A 23,826-nucleotide genomic window follows, 5' to 3' on the forward strand; every position below is an offset into this window, starting at 1 on the left:
AAGGAGAAACACGCCAAGACACATAGTAATCAAACTGGCAAAAAATAAAGACAAAGAAAATTTATTGAAAGCAGCAAGGGAAAAATGACAAATAACATACAAGGGAACTCCCATAAGGTTAACAGCTGATTTCTCAGCAGAAACTCTACAAGCCAGAAGGGAGTGGCCAGATATACTTAAAGAGATGAAAGGGAAGAACCTACAACCAAGATTACTCTACCCGGAAAGGATCTTATTCAGATTCGATGGAGAAATCAAAAGCTTTACAGACAAGCAAAAGCTAAGAGAATTCAGCACCACCAAACCAGCTCTACAACAAATGCTAAAGGAATTTCTCTAAGTGGGAAACAAAAGAGAAGAAAAGGACCTACAAAAACAAACCCAAAACAATTAAGAAAATGGTCATAGGAACATACATATCGATAATTAGCTTAAACGTGAATGGATTAAATGTTCCAACCAAAAGACACAGGCTTGCTGAATGGATACAAAAACAAGACCCATATATATGCTGTCTACAGGAGACCCACTTCAGACCTAGGGACACATTCTGACTAAAAATGAGGGGATGGAAAAAGATATTCCATGAAAATGGAAATCAAAGGAAAGCTGGAGTAGACATTCTCATATCCAATAAAATAGACTTTAAAATAAAGAATCTTATAAGAGACAAGGAAGAACACTACATAATGTTCAAGGGGTCATTCCAAGAAGAAGATATAACAATTATAAATATATATGCATCCAACATAGGAACACCTTGATAAATAAGGCAACTACTAAGAGCTATAAAAGAGGAAATTGACAGTAACACAATAATAGTGGGGGACTTTAACCCCTCACTTACACCAATGGACAGATCATCCAAAATGAAAATAAATAAGGAAACAGAAGCATTAAATGACACAATAGACCAGATAGAGTTAATTGATATTTTTAGGACATCCCATCCAAAAACGGCAGATTATATATTCTTCTCACGTGTGCACGCAACATTCTCCAGTATAGATCACATCTTGGGTCATAAATCAAGCCTCAGTAAATTTAAGAAAATTGAAATCATATCAAGCATCTTTTGTGACCACAACGCTATGAGATTAGAAATCAGTTATAGGGAAAAAAATGTAAGGAACACAAACACATGGAGGCTAAACAATATGTTACTAAATAACCAAGGGATCACTGAAGAAATCAAAGGGAAATCAAAAAATACCTAGAGACAAATGACAATGAAAACAGGACAATCCAAAACCTATGGGATGCAGCAAAAGCAGTTCTAAGAGGGAATTTTATAGCTATCGAAGCCTACCTCAAGAAACAAGAAAAATCTCAAATAAACAATCTAAACTTACACCTAAAGGAACTAGAGAAAGAAGAACAGACAAAACCCAAAGTTAGCAGAAGGAAAGAAATCATTAAGAGCGGAAATAAATGAAACAGAAACAAAGAAAACAATAGCAAAGATCAATAAAACTAAAAGGTGGTTCTTTGAGAAGATAAAATTGAAAAACCATTAGCCAGCCTCATCAAGAAAATGAGGGAGAGGACTAAAATCAATAAAATTAGAAATGAAAAAGGAGAAGTTACAACAGACACTGCAGAAATACAAAGTATCCTAAGAGACTACTACAAGCAACTCTATGCCAATAAAATGGACAACCTGGAAGAAATGGACAAATTCTTAGAAAGGTATAACCTTCCAAGACTGAACCAGGAAGAAATAGAAAATATGAACAGATGAATCACAAGTAATGAAATTGAAACTGTAATTAAAAATCTTCCAACAAACAAAAGTCCAGGACCAGATGCCTTCACAGGTGAATTCTACCAAACATTTAGAGAAGAGCTAAAACTCATCCTTCTCAAACTCTTCCAAAAAATTGCAGAAGAAGGAACACTCCCAAACTCATTCTATGAGGCCACCATCACCCTGATACCAAAAGCAGGCAAAGATACAACAAAAAAAGAAAATTATAGACCAATATCACTGATGAATATAGATGCAAAAATCCTCAACCAAATACTAGCAAACAGAATCCAACGACACTTTAAAAGGATCATACACCATCATCAAGTGGGATTTATCCCAGGGATGCAAGGATTCTTCAATATATGCAAATCAATCAATGTGATACACCATATTAACAAATTGAAGAAGAAAAACCATATGATCATCTCAATAGATGCAGAAAAAGCTTTTGACAAAGTTCAACACCCATTTATGATAAAAACTCTCCAGAAAGTGGGCATAGAGGGAACCTACCTCAAAATAATAAAAGCCATATATGACAAACCTACAGCAAACATCATTCACAATGGTGAAAAACTGAAAGCATTTCCTCTAAGATCAGGAACAAGACAAGAATGTCCACTCTCACCACTGTTATGCAACATAGTTTTGGAAGTCCTAGCCTCGGCAATCAGAGAAGAAAAGGAAATAAAAGGAATACAAATTGGAAAAGAAGAAGTAAAACTGTCACTGTTTGCAGAAGACATGATACTATACATAGAGTATCCTAAAAATGCCACCAGAAAACTACTAGAGCTAATCAATGAATTTGCTAAAGTTGCAGGGTACAAAATTAATGCACAGAAATCTCTTGCATTCCTATACACTAATGATGAAACATCTGAAAAAGAAATTAAGGAAACACTCCCATTTACCATTGCAACAAAAAGAATAAAGTATCTAAATAATAAACCTACCTAAGGAGATAAAAGACGTGTTTGCAGAAAACTATAAGACACTGATGAAAGAAATTAAAGGTGATACAGACAGATGGAGAGATATATCATGTTCTTGGATTGGAAGAATCAATATTGTTTAAATGACTATACTACCCAAAGCAATCTACAGATTCAATGAAATCCCTATCAAATTACCAATGGCATTTTTTACGGAACTAGAACAAAAAATCTTAAAATTTGTATGGAGACACAAAAGACCCCGAATAGCCAAAGCAGTCTTCAGGGAAAAAAATGGAGTTGGAGGAATCAGACTCCCTGACTTCAGACTATACTACAAAGCTACAGTAATGAAGTAATGAAGACAATATGGTAGTGGCACAAAAACAGAAACATAGATCAATGGGCAAAGATAGAAAGCCCAGAGATAAACGCACGCACCTATGGTCAACTAATCTCTGACAAAGGAGGCAAGGATATACAATGGAGAAAAGACATTCTCTTCAGTAAGTGGTGCTGGGAAAACTGGACAGCTACATGTAAAAGAATGAAATTAGGACACTTCCTAACACCATACACAAAAATAAATTCAAAATAGATTTGAGACCTAAGTGTAAGACTGGACAGTATAAAACTCTTAGAGGAAAACATAGGAAGAACACTGTTTGGCATAAATCACAGCAAGATCTTTTTTGATCCACCTCCTAGAGTAATAGAAATAAAAACAGAAATAAACAAATGGGACCTAATGAAGCTTGAAAGCTTTTGCATACCAAAGGAAAGCATAAACAAGACGAAAAGACAACCCTCAGAGTGGGAGAAAATATTTGCAAAGGAATCAACGGACAAAGGATTAATCTCCAAAATATATAAACAGCTCATGAAGCTCAATATTAAAGAAACAATCAACCCAATCCAAAAATGGGCAGAGGACCTAAATAGACATTTCTCCAAGGAAGACATATGGATGGCCAAGAAGCACATGAAAAGGTGCTCAACATCACTAATTATTAGAGAAATGCAAATGAAAACTACAGTGAGGTATCACCTCACACCAGTTAGAATGGGCATCATCAGGAAATCTACAGACAACAAATGCTGGGGAAGGTGTGGAGAAAAGGGAACCCTCTTGCACTATTGGTGGGAATGTAAATTGATACAGCCTCTATGGAGAACAGTATGGAATTTCCTTAGAAAACTAAAAATAGAATTACCATATGATCCAGCAATCCCACTCCTGGGCATATACCCAGAGAAAACCATAATTCAAAAAGACACATGCACCCCAGTGTTCATTGAAGCACTATTTACAATAGCCAGGTCATGGAAGCAACCTAAATGCCCATTGCCAGATGCATGGATAAAGAAGAAGTGGTACATATATACAATGGAATATTACTCAGCCATAAAAAGGAACGAAATTGGGTGATTTGTTGAGACGTGGATGTATCTAGAGACTGTCATACAGAGTGAAGTAAGAAAGAGAGAAACAGATATTGTATATTAGCGCATGTATGTGGAACCTAGAAAAATGATATAGGTGAACCGGTTTGCAGGGCAGAAGTTGAGACATAGATGTAGAGAAGAAACGTATGGACACCAAGGGGGGAAGGCTGAGGGCAGGGTGGGGATGGTGGTGTGATGAATTAGGCAATTGGGATTGACATGTTTACACTGATGTGTATAAAATGGATGACTAATAAGAACCTGCTGTATAAAAAAAAAATTAAATTAAATTAAAAAATCCAAATTAAAAAAAAAAAAGTAAGTTTGAATCATCTGCTTTGACCTGTTCATGTGTAAGGGCCATTATGGTAGTTCTTGAGTTGCCTATAAGGACATACAGTTAATCATTATTTTATCTTGTAATTGGTAAATTGGTTACACGTTACATACACGGCTTCAGAGGCTAAGTATAGTTGCTGGTTTAGTTTAGTTTTATAGTTGTAGTTTTTTTTTTAATATATATATATCTGAGTGACTTTGCTGTACAGCAGAAATTAACAGAACATTGTAAATCAAGTATACGTCAATAAAATTAAAAAAAAACTACAACTATGAATCTAAACTTATATAAGTCCCCTACATACAAACAAGCTCCATTCTAGGTGAGTGTCTGTAAGTCCAATTTGTTTGTAAGTCCAACAAAGTTAGCCTTTGTACCCAACTAACACAATTGGCCATATACCGCTGCTTTTACACTTGCTTCCAGACATCCTGGGCTTGAAATAAAGATACCATACTACTGTATCTATACAGTACTGTACAGTAAAGTACATAAAAGCACAACCACTTGTAGAGGATGCACACATGTGACAGTGTACGTCAGACATATGGTCTAACTTATGTGATTGGACATGCAAATGCATGTTCACATCTTTGAAAGTTCGCAACTTGAAGGTTTATACGTAGGGGACTTACTATATAGGTACATACATACATACATACATACATATTCTTTTCCATTATGGTTTATCACAGGGTATTGAATATAGCTCCTTGTGCTATACAGTGGGACCTTGTTGTTTAATAGTTGTAGTTCCTAACTCCACCTCAGTTAATTCAAAACGTGAAGAGTCCATTGTGAAAAACACTGTTAGAGTGGAAGAAATTTGAGGTTTATCAGAATAAACATTAATACAATTGATGCTTTGCCTAAAATCACAAAAACAGTCAAGAATTTAAAACTACCTGTTAGTTTGTTATGATACTATTTGTAAAACCGTGACATAAATGAAATTTCTCTGCAATGTGTTATTTTGACAGAATTTCTGTCACTATCTTAAGATGGAATTCCTCATCTAGATGGAAACTAAGTAAAAAACCATTTAAGGAATGCTATAAGACAGAAGTTTTAAAGGGAGTTATCAGTAATCAGCATAGAATCTTAAGCCAATGGGGAAAAAATTGAAGGTTACCAAATTTGATAATTTTTTGCTAATCCTAAATTCTTTGAAAGATCCTTTTGAAGTTTTCTGAAATTTTAAATCATTTTTGTCTATCATATAATTATGTTTTGCTTAAGTTTTTAAGTGTTCAATATTTGTTATAATTAGTTATTTTAAACATCCTTCCTGTATGAGTCCAAATAAACTGTTTTGTTTTCTGTGGGGAGAAGGTTGTCCACTTTCACTTTGGAAGCCAGTTTTACTAGTTGCACCTTTGGAAACCGGTGTTCCAGGAGCTAAACAACTGCCACACAATTGAACTTTTAGACCACAACCTGTTCCTGAATTGGGAATTGTTTGCAAATTCAAGAATATTAATTAAAAGTACTAATTGTGAAATTAGATCATTGGCTGACTTTAGTTATCTTTTCCTAAAGATATGTATGTTATTATTATGTTGTTATTATGATGATGTCATGTTAAGATATGTTATTATATGTATTATTACAATGTACAAAAAGTATGTTGTAATAACACCTTATTCACAACTCAGGTATAATTTTCAGCTTTAGGCAATTCATACTCTTGAATCTTTATAGAGGAGTGAATTATTTTGTTTTGTCAGATTAATTTTGCAGCTACGTCAGAAAACTAAATGATGTGGTTATTTATAAAAGGTACTTGAAGTAGATAAATGAGGTGAAATATCTCCAGAGTGATAATCATAGCCATTTAGGTGTTATAAAGATAGTAATCACAACAACAGATATTAAATTACTCCATTTAATACAAGCAGCAATCATATGTCTGGGTATAGTTGCCTCAAAAACATGCATAATTTTAAACAAAATTATATATAGTAACTGCCTTCTCTCTATTCCTATTGCTACTATCATAGTCTAAGCTCTTATCACCTCACAACTGGATCTCTCTCTCTCTCTTCTCTGTTTGGGTATAGTTGCCTCAAAAACATGCATAATTTTAAACAAAATTATATATAGTAACTGCCTTCTCTCTATTCCTATTGCTACTATCATAGTCTAAGCTCTTATCACCTCACAACTGGATCTCTCTCTATCTCTCTTCTCTGTTTGCATCTCCAATTCAGTAAATCATGACAGGTTTGAGTGCAGCTCTGTGCTAGAAACAGTGCAAAAAACTGAGGACACAGTGTGGACCAAGAGAGACCTAGTCCTTACTACACTGAGTTTACAGTATAGCCAGAAGACTGGCATTGATAGGGAATTATAATTTGATAATTGAGGTAAAAGAAGTCAGGAACCATGGGAGATGATAACAAGACCAACTTCAGCTCAACTGAGACCAGAAAGGGTGAGTAGGAGATGGGCAGATGAAGGAGTGGGTGAGGGGTGAGTGCCTGAAGCAGAGCAAAGTCTACATGGAAAGGCCAAGATTGAAAGAGAACTTGTACTCTAACCAGTATTGTTATATATGATGAAGACACTTCATCATATATGTGTTATATAAGATGAAGACAGATTTCAGAATATAGATAGAGGTTTTAGAGCTTGGGTTCTACTCAGACCTAAATGCTAATTCCAACTGAGTAATTAATTATCTTTGTGCATTTAGGCAAGTAACTTAATGCCTGCAAACCTTGATTCCCTGATCTGCCAAATAGGACAATAAATTCCTATATCATAGGATTGCTGTGAGTATTTAAATGAGGCAATGCATGTAAAGCTCTTAGCATAGTGCCCGACATATAATAAATGCTCAGTAAATGGTGGCTAGTATTTAGGTAGAATAGATCCAACTTGCTGATCTCTGCAAACTGCCTTTTTAGCCTTTGATTCCTTCCTCAGTCTATCCTGAATATTACAGCCTACAACCCTTCTCGGAAATGCTAAAATCTGAAAGTTCTGAAAACAGAATTTTATCATTTGGCCCCGAAACCCAGCCTGGCTTGAGGCTGTATATAATCTTTACTTATCCTGTCTTGTGGAGTATTCATGTTTCCCTGCTAACCTTGAATGCATTTGATTTAGGGTGCCAGCCCAGATCGCACTGGGTGTGTTTTGTAATATATGGCACACATACCGTATTCCTTTCTAAAATGTGAAGCACTCTGAATTCCAAAACACATCTGGCTTCAAGGGTTTCAGATAAGAGATTGTGGACCTGTACCACCCGAAGTCATCTTTCTAAAATTCCACCTTCTCCATGTCTGTCTCTGAATCAGGAACTCATAAGGACCCTCGATGGTTGTCAGACATAGTCTAGACTACGCCTTGTGGTTTTCAAGATTGTCTCTAATCTGTCCCCACTGTCAACTGAAAAAAATGTACAACCTAAAAGTTGAGAATTATGTTCTATTGGGCAGAGTTTCTAAGGACTTAAGCCCGGAAGACAACCTCTCAGATCGCTCTGAGGGAGTGCTCCAAAGAGGTAAGGGAGGAGCCAGGATACATAGGAGTTTTTGCAACAAAAACAGGTAGTCAGAACATCAAAAGATTACTGTGAATTAAAGAAAACCTGATATCTCAGGTTAATGAATTTAGCGCTCCTCTAGGTATGGGAAGATGCAAGAGTGTGGGCTCATTGAAATCATTCCTTCGATATGCACCTTAACAATCTAGGGCCAGTACCTGCTTTTCTCCATCCTGAATCCCGTCAGGGTGCACAGTTAGGGGTGACTGCAGTGGCTGAGGGCTTGATGGCTGCAACATCCTTTGTTTACTGATATGGCAGGCGACATTTTTCAGCCCCACCACCCTACATGTTCGAAATTTAATACCCTCTAACTTGAACCCTTTGTTTCCTAAGGCTGCTTCCCTAAAGTAAAATGTTAACACTGCTCCCTGTCTCACTTCCTTTTCTTCCTCTCTTTCTGGCTATTCAAATCCTACCCAGCAATTAGGGCACAATTCTTTATAGTTTCTTAATGAAGCTATATTTATTTCTTCTCTGAATTCCTCTTGTACTTAATTTATTCACCAAATATTTGAGCAGGTATGATGTGCCAGCTACTGCTCTAAATGTTAGAGATCCAAAAGTGATTAAGACGGGAAAATTAAGGGCTCTGCTATTAGGGAACTGGTTTTCTAGAAGCTAGAACATAAGTAAGTAAATAGGTAAGTGAACAGATAATTTCAGGTAGTGGTTCTGCTATGAAAATAGTAAGACAGGACATGTGATAGTGCCCAGGGAGGAAGAGCAGGAATATACCTCAGAATCTCCTCTGTGGTTAGTTTTCATTCCCTGGTTAGATTGTTAATGCCTTAAGGGCAGAATCGCGTCTTAAACTTCTCTTTGCCACAAAGTGCTGAGCCTATGATGGGTTCTGAAACATTAATGTTTGGTGGAGACATCTGTCTTTTTTTAAAACAGAGAAGGTAAAAATTTATTTATTAAATATTGAGCCCCACTTGACTAACTCATTGATCTAAGAGTATCTATTATGTACAATTGCTGGGCAAAGCTGGCTTTCTTTTCATTTCTGTTGCTTTTTATTCATAGAGTTATAAAGAACTTTCACATCCCAACAGTTTTCCCGTTTGAAATGGTTTAGTACCTACAGAAGAAGTTACTACTTGAAAAACCTGGATTATTCATGCAATTGTTTCTGATTAATTCAGGTACTAAGTGACTTCCTCTAATTCATTAGCATGAACGTTTTTTAAGACCTAAGTGGCAAACATACATTTCTTTAAAAATTTTATTTTTATTTCTCTATTAATTTCTTTTGATTGAGGTATAGTTGATTTACAGTGTTGCATTAGTTTCTGGTGTACAGCAAAGTGATTCAGTTTTTTTTCCTCTCCTTTTAATTACTTTTTATTGGAGTATAGTTGCTTTACAATGTTGTGCTGATTCAGTTATACATACATACATATATGTATTCATTTCCAGATTCTTTTCCTGCATAGATTATTACAAGATAGTGAATATAGTTCCCTCTGCTGTACAGTAGGTCCTTGTTGCTTATCTATTTTATGTATAGTAGTTTGTATTTGTTAACCCCAAACTCCTAATTTATCTCCCCCACCCCGTACCTTTCCCCTTTGGTAACCATAAATTTGTTTTCTAAAACGTATGTTTCTTGAGCGCTTCACCCCTAGTCCTTAAGCTGAACATTCTTTTTTTTTTCCTGTGGTACGTGGGCCTCTCACTCTGTGGCCTCTCCCGTTGCGGAGCACAGGCTCCGGACGTGCAGGCTCAGCGGCCATGGCTAACGGGCCCAGCCGTTCCGCGGCATGTGGGATCTTCCCAGACTGGGGCACGAACCCGTGTCCCCTGCATCGGCAGGCAGACTCTCAACCACTGCGCCACCAGGGAAGCCCAAGCTGAACATTCTTGTTACACAGAAGAGACTGCTGGATTTCCATATCATAGGCACCCCTCTTGGCAGTTAAATATTGAAGTTCGTGGCAAGACAGTTAATTTAAGCTTGAGAAAAACTTGTTGTGACAGATTTCTGAAACTTACCCAGTGAACTAACATGGTCTTTTGCTTCATGAAGAAAACTGAAGCCCTATACTGTGATGTCATATTTGATTTCTGGTAGATACACATTTTGTTCTTTATATTGAAAGAGTATCTTGAGAAGCAAATCCGAAAAGGAATTGTTTTCTTGTTGTAAAAATGGTAGAAAGAATTATGATTTGTAGTAGCCAAGAGCTCAGGTGGGTTCAAATTTGAGGCTTTTGATTTGACAGTGCTTCTGAGATGGTGTCCTTTTGGTTACAAAAATAGAAAAGTATAGAAAAGTATTGCTCTATTAAAATGATGAAATGGACAGTTTGAGATGCTCACAGTAGCAAAGTAAGGTGGAGAATTGGAGCTTAATGCCTGTAACTTCATCTTCTCAACTACTAGGCTTTTGCCCTTTGAGGTCAGGGCCATGTCTCTTTAAATCCCAGTGCCTCGCACACTGCCAGCTGATCTATCATCTATTCGGAAGTGCTAATGGTGATGGAAGAATGCAGTGCTTAAGAGGACATGTGGGTGTCTGAAAATGCCCCTTACTGTTAGAAAGGAGATGAAAAAATGTTTTAGAGTAATTTTAAATGCAAGCAGTAATAGTTCAATGGTTTTGAAAGCCAATTTTTCTTTTCCTCCTGTCTTCTTAGAATCAAACCTCTATCTACGTTGATCTCAGTTCTAAAAATCAGATTATATATACCTTTGTTTGTGAAACACAACGGAGAGGTACTCAACTAAAACAATCTTCATAGTAAAGGGATTTGAATAGCTGAACAGAATGTTCAGCTTGGTTGCCAGATGGTTAAATAGCCTTGAATTGTCTTGATTGGTCTTACTGATTTGTAAAGTTCAGGGTGAATCCAGGATCTGAAAAGTTGAAAGGCAACACTTTGAAGAATAATTACTTCCTTCTGTGACTGCTGCTGATCTGAATCAGTATTGGACAGGGATGTCATCTAGAGATTTCAAACCCTGGATCATTGGTTGAGATGGATGACCTTTCTTGAAGGCCCTTCTTACTTGGAAAGTATATGGAGGTTATGATAGAGTACCACCCGAACAGTGCTCTCAGAATTCCTCTGTTGTGATTGTTCTTTCATTCATTTGATCTTTGACTAGACTACAGCTTCCGTAAGGTACATGCTTATCTTGTTTATGGTTGTATTCCTAGTGCCCAGCACTGAACAGGTGCATAGTAGATGCTCAAATATTTGTTCAATTGAATTGAACATGCTTTTCTATATTATATTGCCTTGCCCTACTTAGAGATTAAGAAATTTAAGCTGGGTAAATAATTGACCCTTCATCTTTATTGTGATGGCCAAGTTACTTTCTCTAAAAGAGAAGAAAATAGTCAAAGTTGAAGAAGTGTGGCCAAGTTTTTGAGTTGGTGGTGAGACTTTTGAATTGTATGCAATTCAGTTGTCCAATTTCTGTGGTACTGGAGTAATTTCAAGATGTTTATAAAACATTGTATTACCATGTAACATTAGCCATAAGAGAGTCGAATCTTTACATCTTGCTGTTTTGGTTAATTTCTGCCTGATTGAGAAAATTAAAACTTTAATTTTCTTGCAATAATGGCTCCTGCAATTTCAATCCGAACTTTAGCATTAGAGTTGTTAAGTAAATCATCCATTTCTCTTATTCTTAAGGGGGTTGAGGACTCTGGAGTGAAACTTTTATAATTATGCAGTATCATAGAGTACTGTAGTAAGTTATATTTAATATAACTGTTCATAAAATGAAGTTTAATAAACTCTAATTGCTTGACTATTCACAAGCGTATTGCTTTTCTAGAGTTGATTTTAATGAAAATATATGGTCACTATACTTATTGGTGTAATATGCCCTCATCCTAATGACCATTATAGATTTAGATTTGCAATAAAAACTTACTAAAATGACTTTAATCAGTGCTTTTAATTCAGGGTGTGACTCTGATAAACATTTTTTTGGTCATTTTTTGTTGTTGTTTTAACTTCATAGTAGCTCTATAGTTTTTACACAGGAGTAAAATCCATAATGTCTGCTTGCCAGTGGTGTGGAGAGAGAGGTGCATGCACCTATATAAATTACATTCAGATAAAATTTGAGAGCTTGTCCCTGTAGAACATCATTATAAATGAGACTGTATCTTAATAGCAACCATTTAAAAATGTTTTACAGGTCATTTCACATAAAAATGACTGCGATTGAATCTTGTCAAAGAGATAGCTCTTTACAGCTCTCTGAAACTTTTTTCATGTTGGTGGTGTTTTTGTTATTGTTCTCCTTTTGTAACTTCTCTTTTTTTGACTAGTGTATAATAAAGACAGTTGTGCAGCAGAAATAATTTATTTTCTATTGCAGATAATTTAAGTGTAATTTATACAATAATTTCAATGTATTTTTAATGTGCAGTGGCCAAAAATGGCCCCCTCCTAAACTCAAACTCTTCAATGTCCTTAAAGATTTTTCTTTTCAGTAGACCACATTTGTTCTCTCTTTTCTGAATAGTTGTATGAGTTCTAAGTAATGGTCTCAAGAAGATATTATGACAGCAGAGTTTTACATGAGGGAAATCTATGAGAAAAATATCCATATCAGTCAAAATGTGCATAGTTATATAGGATATCCAGTCTGTAGTTGAATGAAACTTGGTAAATCAAGAAATCATAAGCAGAGTGTTTTTCTTTATGGTTCTCTATTACAAGTAATTTGGATAATTTTTTACATGAATATAATTTCCTCTTTGTCTTAAGGTGCTCTATCATTCTTAAAGATGCCTTTAGGAAAAAATAGTCTTTAAGAAGACACTAAACAAAGCATAGTTCTCCTCCATTTTTGACCATGGGTCCACATTTGGTTTATTAATAACCAACTTTAAACTCAAGGGAAGCTCTAGAAATAGAAAGGTACCTAGCCAGATTGACATTCCAGTAGAGGGAAGAGAGTGGGTGCACAAACAGGACATAATGAGGCATGCGTGGGAAAAGGATTTCCATTTTTCCATAGCGCACAGATCATTGAGGGAAGACGTAGAAGGTAGCCTAGGGCTGAATAATATAGGGCTTTGAATGCCATATTAAGGGTATTAGTCTTTATTCTGTAGGTCCATCAGGAGCCATTGAATATAGATGGGCAAGTAATAGTCATTTATAATTTTTTATTGAGTTCTGTGTGCCAAACACTGATCTAGGCATTAGGGGGTATCCCTGAAACAAACAGATGAAAACCTTGGTCTTATGGAGCTCACATTTTTAGTGGGAGAAACAGACAGAAATAAATTATAGACTATGTGAGAATGTCGTAAGTTTTATTGAAAAAAGGAAAGCAGAGCATGCTAAAGCAGGTCAGGAGAGTGTGGAGGAGGTGGGGTGTTTCCATTTAAATAGGATGGACAGAGTATGTCTCCCTGAGCAAGAACTTGAAAGGGGGAGGAGTGATGGAGGAAAGCATATGGATAACGAAAAGAGCATTCCAGGCAGAGGGAAGAGACAGTGTATGTGGCTTATTGCCTTATGGGGAACAGTGAGGTGGTTGCTGTGACTAGAGCTGAGTGAATGAAATGAACTGTAGTAGGAGATGAGGTCAGAGGGATATGAAGAGTATGCAGCTCCATAGGGCCTTGCAGGTTTATTGGTAACGATTTTGACTTTCACTGGGAGTGAAAATAGGGTGCCATTGAAAAGTTTTGAGCAGAGGAGTGACATGATCTGGACTTGGTATTTTTTTTTTTCTGGACTAAAGTCCATGGTTTATTCAGATTTCTTTAGCTTTTTCTTTTCTTTGTTTTTTTTTTTTGACAGGAAAGTAGGATTTATTGGTGCACGTGAGTAAGAGGGGACAGCCTCAAGGCTCTCATGAGTGCAGGGCCCGCCATGTGTCCCAGGGGGCCACGATTAGGGATGTATTTGACCCCACAGCCATCCGGCAGGAGCCGCTTATCTGCCGCCATGTTTTCAAATTCACCTGCATTAAACTTAGTAAATCCCCACTTCTTGGAGGATTGTGGATCTTCTGGCAGCCAGGGAACTTGAACTTGGCTCTGCACAGGGCCTCAAACACGTGCTCCTCGCTCTGCAGCTTGGTGCGGATGGACATTATGACGTGGCCAATGTGGACCCTGGCCACTGTGCCCTGGGGCTTTCCAAAAGCACCGCGTATACCTGTCTGGAGACTAGATTGGGGGCAGCATGCCAGTCACGAATGTCCACTGGAAAGGGCTGTCTCCAGGGTCCCTTAGGGCAACACATACAGGCAACAGGCTGCATACACTACTGAGGAGGCTGCTGTTTGCAGCCATTGCACACCTGGCCCCCACTGGGAAAAGAGCATAGTTGGTTAATTGGCTGCAAACTGACTGGGTTTTAATACTGTCACTTCCTCAATGTGTTCAGAATGAACTATAGCAGGGTAAAGGTGGAAAAAGGGAGATAGGTTAGGAGGTTCTTACAGAAATCTAGGGAAGAGGTGATGTGATGGTGACTTGAAACCAGATCTTTGCTTGAAGAAGATGACGTTGGCAATGAGGAGAGAATTGTGGCAGAGGTAATTATTAGGAGGCTACTGCCAGTGATTAGACTCTAAACTGGGATGGTTTGTGCAGAAATGAAGAAGAAAACTGCAGAAAGATCACCGTGGAACTTGACAACTGTTTTGGCTGTAGGGATTGAAGAGAGGGAGGAGACCAAGGTGACATGGAAGTCTTAAAATTGGATGGTAACCATTACCATAAACATGACCCTATTTTGTAAGTCTGTCCTAACCCTCTGTGACAACCCTTGGTGCTCATGTAGTGTTTCCACTGGGTTATTAATTATATACCCATTTTTTCCTACTCTGTTTTCCCTCCTATTACCCACCTAGAAGAGCTGAGAGAAACAGCTCTGATTCTTACAATTGTGGCAGTAGTAAAGATATAATTAGGAATGAAGAATTATGAAGACCAAAGAATCTAAATTTGTATATAGTTTGTATATGAAAAATAACCAGCCACTGGAAGAACATTAGTGTATATTGGTCAAAATGAATTTAGCAGGTGACACATAAGACGTGGTTAGGGAAGGACTTTGGTTGCCAGGGGAATGCTCTTCGGGATGGATGCTTGACCCCCTGGTAATGATGGCAAAAGGCAGTTACCCAAGGAAAATGAAACTGATGGGGCTTGGGGCATACCTGTGAATTTGAGGTTACCATGAACTGTTTTCAATTCAGTAGTTCAACCCTAATATCCTACAGCCTAATTATACCACCTGAAAGAGGCCATATGTTGATTAAGAGTTAGTATCTAGTGACAATCAGATCTGTGGTCCGTGGGCGAGTCACTTAGCCTCTTCAAGCTTCAGTTTCACCATTTGTAAATTGAGAGGTTTTGACCAGATTATCTCAAATTTCATCCAATTTAATTAGTGTCTAACTCCATACTGTGGGATTTAGTATGGACAAAAATATGTTTAATTTCAAAAAAAAAAGAGAGTGGAGGTGGGAGAAGAGGAGAAAACTCAAGTCTCTTCCCATAAGACAAGGTGGGAACTATTGCTAGCAATGCTTTTCGTTGTTTCTGTCCCCATGATTAAACTATCAACATATATTCAATTGAGATACAGACTTAAGGCATTCGAGACATATGTGTACCTTAACTTAGAGAATTTGACTAAAATCTTATTTTCCCCGAATTTACATATTCACTTTGAAGATTTATATGTTTCCAATCCTGAGTTTATAACCTCCAAAGGATGGGAAGAAAAGAAAAGCAGGGGTTGCTTGAAGAACTGTATAATCTGTCTAATAAATAACACAGGTGGACAGGTATATATCTGGATGGTAGCAGGGTAGTTGAGGCAACTTTTGAGACTTTGACATTTCTCACTCTGATTTACATGACAGGAAATCATGAAGCTTGTCACTGTGCATAGAGCAGTTTTTCTGTACCCCACAGGGAAAATTAAAGAGAAAATACCAGGTAGAGATAGTCCTAGGGTGAACTGATCTCTCTTAAAAAGGCTTCAGTTCTGATATAAGTAATCCCCCTTCTTTTCTTTTTTCTACGCAGTAAAGATTGATTGGGGTTTGTGTCAGCAGGATGTGATGAAGACATAGTACAAAGATGTAGAAGTGTAGATCCCTGATGGAATAGATATATTAAAAGTAGAAAAAGAACTACACATATAATAGTATATTTGTCCCAACTGCTGGAGGGGAGGATGATCTTTAACAGCATTTAGTTGGTGATATTTGAAGACAGTTTTATGAGATCCTGTGACGAAATAATTCTCACTTAAAACTCTTAATGGAATTCTCCCCACCAGTGATACGACCATATTTTTCTTAGTTAAAAGGGATGTGGAGCATGCATGATGTACATCATTCAGCTTCTGTTTTGTTGTAGGAAATAAATATACAGGTTGTGGCAAGAAGGGTTAATTTCAGTTCCCAACAGGTGATTTAAAAAAATATGGTTCTTTCCTAATCACATCTCTTAACTAGCACTGCAACATATTTCAACATATTTATAATATAAAAATAACTGCTTTCGTGCTGATTGTATGTTATTGTAAGATCTTGAAGTATCTTCTGAATCCTGGAAGATTACTAAATTGTTAGCTGTTACTTTGCTTACTTTAATATTGCTTTATTACTCCAGTATTGTTTGTACTCTATGTGGTAGTTTTGTTAACCACTGTATTTTATTAAGTAGAGTATACCATTTCCAATGATTCTCAACATTAGAAGTAGAAAACCACATGCAAAAAAAAGAGAAAGTGTTGGAGTTTTTGAGAAATGGGCATATATTAACAGAATCAGTAAGTTCAATGTTATCTAGAATATTTATAAAGGTGTTCGTTAAATTATCTATCAGATGCAACTGAGTTCTAGACTGAGCTGTTTCATTATACGTCATTACTATTAAATGTGACATTTTTCCTGTTGTTCATGTTTTTAAAAGTTTTATGTATCTCAAAAATATGATTATTCATTCTAAAACTTTGAAAAATCTTGAATGGGCTTATGACTTTTTTATATCTGTTCTCACGTTTGAGCACTGTGGTAGTGATGTCTGTTCCAAATCTGACTTTGGGAACTTGGGAGTCATCTTCAAAAAAGAAGAGACACCCCCTTCACCAAACCTTCATTTTTAAATCCTTAATAAGTTGTTTTTTTCTTTTGTAAAGAATGTGTTTATAGATTTAAAGTTTCTAATTCTCTTTGAAGAATTATAGTTGATAAATAAAAAATGAGAATCATTCAATTATTTTCTTGTTTGATCTATGAATTTCTCTTATCTGACAGGTATTTTTTTTTTCCTTTTTGGTTTTAATAGAACATTCAAATAAAAACTTTGGCAGATGATGTGGTAAGGTGGACTTAGCATGTATTACTTACTTATGCATGTTGCCTTTTTATTAAAGTGGGGTGGACATTAAAGCATTGATATATGTAAAGATATAAAAAAGTCTAGATGTTTACAAAGTACAGTAGATGGAAGAATTGTCAATAGAGTGGCTTTTCTTTTTTTGATATAAACATAAGCAATTGTATGTGTTCTCAAAATAATTTGATATTACCATCCTGATATATACCTTAGCTACTTTAAAAAATCAGTATAAATCTAAACTCTGGAAAACACAAATGTTTCCTTTCTCATAGCCATGTAAATTGACTCTGAATATGTTAAGCATTAATATTAACAGTAAAGGAAATTAATTTAAAATGGAAAGGAAGTTAAGTACATTATGTTAGAAATGTGGTATTTAAAATCCTCAAATATTTTTGATCTGAGTCTATCGTAGTAAAACTTATTAAAAGTTATGGGCTTAAAATTTAAATGTGCCCTTTTATAGCTAAGCTTTTAAAATGTGGTATTTTAAGTATTTTTTCTTTGTGAAATTACCTGTCTACAAATAATGTAGAATATCGTTCATGATTTAAGGAAGTGAAAGTATGTGGCTTAACTTTATTTTCTTATCAAGATATAGCTGAAAGCAAAAGCCAATTTTCTAGATCAAAGTGAAGAGCATAGTGGAAGATCAAATATATATGTAAATAATGCTACTCAGTGAAAAAGCCAGCACTGCAAAAGTAAATATTAAGTGATATGAAGGGAAAGGAACAGAGATATGTTGATTTAATGGTCGATTGCATATTAAATGCTTTTGTGTCCACCATATCTTTTAGTGAAATTTGACTCTTGGTTATGTACTCAGCTTATTTGGGATTGCTTAATGTTTTTTCTTGAGTTGTTTGAGTTGGTTATTACATATCTAATCTAACTTAATTTTCCTCAAAAACATTCAAATTAAAAGAAAATATGAAAATATAGAAGGTGATTTGAATAAATGAATCTTTATGTGAACACTGGCTAGGAACCAGGACTCGTGAATTTAGCGAGTCACTTTTTCTGTGAAGTGAGAGAGTCGGCCTAGATGAATTTTCAAGTTTCTTCCCAGCTCTAAAAATATTATGATTTACATAATCTCTTTGTAAGCAACCATGTACTAAGATCATTTTTGGAATCCTAAAATAAGCTGCTTAAAACTGCTCATATTTCTTTCAAAGTACACCTTTAGAAAAAAAACTGTTTCTTTGAATCAAAAAAAAGGATGTTCTTTTAATGGGGGTCAAACAGAAGTTGACATAATTGTGGTAAGAACTTCTGTGATGCTTTTATACTGTTGAAGTGATTTATAAGGACTTGGTAATGTGGCAGTGGATGAGGCACTGTCCTGATATCTAACATATCTGCTTGTTTAACGTGAGCTGACAGTATGCATGCATGTGCTTCCTAACAGAAACCAGAATAAAACTGAGTTGTATTCAGTTTTATGGTTATTACTAATTTTTGATGTCCAGTGTTACTGTGGTTTAAAACAGAATGGCCTATTTACATGCAAGTGGAGTCGTTAACTCACTTTATGTGAAATCGCAAGCTAATTATTAGAGATTGTACGTGGAATCAATGGTTCCAAGTCAATGTCCATAAAATAGCAAGTTCTTCATAGTAGTATTTGTAGGAATAAGATATTTCTGTTTATGTTATATTTCCAGAGCAAAAAGGTAATGTTTTTAATTTTGTTGTGCTTCCTTGTTGGTCCCACGTTTTAGGGAAGAAAAAGGTGTGTGTAATAATAATAATAGTAATAGTAACAACAACAACAATAGTAATAAATAGTAGCTAAGTACACTAAACATATAACTTATTTAAATTTCACAATAACTGTTTCTTTGTTGCTTTCTCTGTCTCCCCTTCCTCCTTCCCTCCCTTCCTTCCTTCCTTCCTTCCTTCCTTCCTTCCTTCCTTCCTCCTACATACATTAACTTGTTATCCCTATTTTAGAGATGAGGAAGCAGTCATAGAGAGACCAAGGTAATTTGGCACAGGGTAACTGACCTAGTAAATTGCAGATTCAAATCTAGGTAGTCTGGCTCCAGAGTCCATGCTCTTACCACTGTATTCTACTACTACACTGCCAAAGTATTCATAGATACTTGTCACAATTATTTTGGTGCTTTGAAGAAGAGAAACATTACTATAATTTCCCCCTTAGAATTGGATATTCTTTTCTTTTCTTTGTTTTTTTTTTTTCTCATAGTTTGAAAGTTGCCGCCAAAGACACGTTCTCTCTCAAACCACTACACGACTTTGAGGCCGGACTTTTCTGACCTAGTTACTGTGCAGAACAGAAATGACAAGGGACTAAGTTTTACTTTTGAGGAATACTTTTCACTCCCTAGATTTTCTGCGGCTGCAGAGCTACTTCAAGGTTTCAAAATAGTACAATCTCTAACTGGGAGCTTGCTGCTTAAAATAACATTTTGTCAAAAGACAATAATGATTCCTAGTGCTATTTGATGTTTCAGTTCTTCATGTTTGTTCGTGATTCTTGATCTCTTCCTTAGGGCTTCTTGTTTTTTTCTGTTTGCAGCGTGACCGAATTACAAAGTTTTAGAAAATCTACTGTCAAAAAAGAAAAAACCTCTTATCCAACATCCTATTGATTCTCAAGTTGCGATGAGTGAGTTTCCAGCGGCTCAGCCATTATATGATGAACGATCTTTGATTTGTCCGAAAAGGAAGTATTGGATCTCTTTGAAAAAATGATGGTAAGTTAGACCCCCTGATTTTGTTGTAATTTTAAAATGCATGTGCCCAGAGTAGCACTGGGTTCTAAGTAGGGCTGTTTGTATGGACTGTGTTTATATCACATAAAGGAGAGACCAGAAACTTGTTGATACAACAGAACTGTTTTCGAAAGCATCTGTCTTTCTGAGCTATAATATGTCTGTCTCTTCCACTATGAGCTCCTAAAAGGGGGGGCTGTCTTACTTATTTTTGTTCTCTAGTATTCAGTAGTCTGTGGCACACTGAATCAATTTTTTAACTACCTAACTTGTGTTTCTGTTTCTATAAAGCAAAACAGGCCTAAGTCCACTTTTCTGAAAATAATATAAGGTATCTTGTTAGGTATATGAAATAGAGTTGGGAGGACAGAGTGTAAAAAAAACAAAACAAAACAGTAGAGGGGACAGAAGAATGAATTCCTCCAAGTTTGTTCTATTATCAACAGTCATACCATCTATATTTTCTAGCATACTTCTTATATTTTATAGCTTGTGATCTAGATTATTTCTTATATTAGATAATAAATATAATACTTTGATTATTCAGCAGTTTATACCAAGAGAGGGGAGAGATGAGGCATCGGGCCATCTTGGATTGGTTTCCTTGATCAGAGAAGTGGAGATCCTGATTCATGATTCATTAATTTCTAATTCTGTCCCACTTATCATGGCAAATTTTTTTTTTGTGAATCTCTATTCATTTTGAGTTAAGGTCCACAAGAGTTTCAAAGGTCTCCTTACCCATACCAAAAGAAGAGGTTAAGAATACTGGAAATCTAGACCCTTCTACTCTGCCCATTATGGAACATCTTGTTACCACCCCGCCCCCAACCCCACTAGTAATTGAAAGTTGTTGAATGAATACAAATTCCCTTTATCTTTAAACTTTTCCTTTAATGTTCCTTCTGTCTAGCCAGAGCTGACATCCAGCTTTTCCCTTGTCACAAGTCCTGACATTCCCACTCTCTTCAGCCTTTCCTCCTAGTCCTATGGTACACCCTCTTTCCGGCTGCTCCTTCTATGTCAAATTCTTTGAACCATCTTTCAACAACCCTTTCTCTTGTAAAGTCTATTATCTGCTGACCAGCCATGATGATGATAGCATCTGGCTATCCTTTTGACCCTTCCCTTGCTATTCGTTTTGGTGATTTCAGCTATTACATTGATAACCTTGCCATCACATTGTTGCCCTTAGTTCCTTGGTTTCCTGAAACTCTGACCTTTGCATCCATGTATTTAGCTAATTATAGACATGACTACACTTGGACTGTGTCACTCTTTGGAATGATTCCACCTCTGAGATCTTTAGCTCTGAAACTCTTCTCGGAAGCTAAACAACCTATATTACCTTTTCCAGGCCTTAATTTTACAGGGCATGTTTGTGTAGTGGTTAAGAGCTTGGACTTTGGGTCATTCAGCCTTGAGGCTGAGTTTCTGCCTCTGCTATAATCACATTACCCTGTGAAGGTGATACATCCTCTCTACACTTTATTTTCCATAACTGTAACAAAGGTATAAGAGGGTCTACCTCATATGGTTATTTTTAGGATTAGAGGAGATGATATTCCTAGAATAGTGCCTGGCATAAAACTTTCTATAAAAATAATTTTATAAATGTTTGTTGCATTCCTTCCTTAGCAAATAAGCTCTGTTCTTTCTTCAGTTTCCCCTCAATTTGCAACTTGGTTGTCTTATCTTAATCACCCCAAACCAACAACGACAGAAACAAACATTCTTTGACATTAATCAACTTTTAAATCTTATTTTAAACTCTTCTTCTCTTTACTCAAACTTCACTCAAATGATACTTACTCCTTTAATCAGCTAACCAATCGGTTACTAATTTTTGCAGTAGTGAAATAGTTCTTTTAGTTATCGTGGCAATTGCCACCCTCCAGTTCACTTTAGCTCAACACTTACGGGCCTTCTTCCACGCCATTCATTTTCTCAGTCACTTCTAATTGCTTTCCAATCCCATTGGTTCTGCTTTTGCAATGACTTTTACGTCTGTTTCCTCAGTTGTCCTCCAGATGGCTCTTGCCCTGCTTTAGGCAGTATCCCTCTCTGGCTTTTTCTCGTGGGCTACGAAAGTAGCCTCCTATCTGGTCTTCCTCCTGTCCTCCAGGTTTTGCCTGTTTCTAATCCAGTGGTGCTTTATTCATGATTCTGAAACAGATTCCTTTTCCAAAGCCCCAAGTAGGCCCTTCTGTTTTCACACAATCATCTTCTATGTCCCTACTCCATTCCCTCCACTGTGCTTCTAGATGACTATTTCACACCTTTACTTTGCTGCTCAATCCTCAGAACTCTTACCCATCTTTATGCTCTGCTGATGAGCTTGCTGCGTAATTTACTGAGTAACCTGAAGTGATCAGAAGAGAGCTTCCACAGACACTCACCACACATCTACCTAAGTTTGAGTATCTGCAGTCTTGCTACCTATCACCACCATAGATGAAGTTTTCATCTTCCAGTCCCTCCATTTGTGTACAAGGTTCCATTCCTTTAGATCTACTTACTCAAGGACATTGCTCCAATCATTTTTTTCCTCTCTCTTCTGCCCTTCCCAGCAGCATACAAAATGTGCTATCTCACTTTACAACTTTTTCATGACTTTATCTCCCTTGCCTGTTACCACTGTATTTTTACTCCTCCTTTGAAGGAAGACACCTCCTAATAATTTTGTTTATATTCACTGCTTCTCATTTCTCTCGTCTTACTTTCTGTCTTAAACTCACTCTAGCCAGGCTTCCATCCCACCATTCCATCAAAATGGCTCTTATCAGTGTCACCAGAGATCTTTATGCTGCTGAGTCCCATGTTCAGTTTTCAGTTCTCATCTTAACTGACCTATCAGCAGCAGGTGATGCATTTGGTCATAAATTGCCCCCCTGCTCCCCCTTTATTTGGTTTTCCTCCTATCTCTTTGGCTGCTGCTTTTTAATCTTCTTTGTGGATTCCTTTTCATGTCCTCAACCTTTAAATGTTGGAGAGGCCCAGGGATCCATCCTTGGACATGTTCTCTTCTCTATCTACACTGTCTTCTTTTGTGATTGCAACCAGTACTGTGGCTTTACATTTCACTGTTATTCTCACAATTCTCAAATTTATCTACAGCTTAGTCCTCGTGTCTGAACTCTAGACTCTCATAATCAAACTTCATAATTGACATCTCTCTCTGATTGGTCAGTAGACTTCTCAAAAGTAAACATATCCAAAACCAAACTGTTGATATTCCCCTCCAACCTGCTCCTCCCAGTGTCTCCCCCTTCTCAGTTGATGGTATATCCATCTGTCCAGTTACTCAGGCCTAAAACTTTGGAATGTCCTTTGTCTACTCTCTCTTTCTCACATTCCACATTCAATTGACTAGGAAACCCATGCACTCTTCCTTCAAAGTATGGTACTTACAAGAGCTGACCATTTCTTACCGCCTTCACTGGTCCCATACTGGTTGAAGCCTCACCTAGGCTGCTACAATAGTGGTAGAAACTATTAGGATTAACACAGTTCCTCATTGGTCTCCCTGCTTCCACCATGACCCTCTGCAGTATATTCTCAGCACAGAAACATTACCCTTTTAAAACGTGAACAATGTCATGTCACTTGGGTTCTCAATCTCTACTATGGCTTCTTGTTTCCCTCAGGGTACAAAAGCCAGTATCCTTATAAGAGCCTGTAAGGCCCTGTATGATCTGATCCC

The 23,826-nt window shown here is 36.7% G+C and overlaps 1 protein-coding gene and 1 non-coding gene across 2 annotated transcripts in view; one reads left to right on the plus strand and one right to left on the minus strand.

Moving 5' to 3' along the window:
- The window catches only part of DIAPH2 (diaphanous related formin 2), a 924,369-nt gene that overhangs the window by 43,883 nt on the left and 856,660 nt on the right, over nt 1-23,826 (plus strand). The window contains 5 exon segments of the mRNA XM_032619577.1: nt 17,326-17,358; nt 19,928-19,942; nt 19,944-19,973; nt 19,975-20,059; nt 20,062-20,105. Of these exon segments, the coding sequence (XP_032475468.1) occupies nt 17,326-17,358; nt 19,928-19,942; nt 19,944-19,973; nt 19,975-20,059; nt 20,062-20,105 (207 nt within the window).
- LOC116748173 lies at nt 14,226-14,359 on the minus strand. The gene has a single exon (XR_004348186.1). It is a non-coding gene; the product is annotated as a small nucleolar RNA SNORA70 (small nucleolar RNA).

Source organism: Phocoena sinus, chromosome X (assembly GCF_008692025.1).
Source record: "Phocoena sinus isolate mPhoSin1 chromosome X, mPhoSin1.pri, whole genome shotgun sequence".
In the NCBI taxonomy this organism is placed as follows: Eukaryota; Metazoa; Chordata; class Mammalia; order Artiodactyla; family Phocoenidae; genus Phocoena; species Phocoena sinus.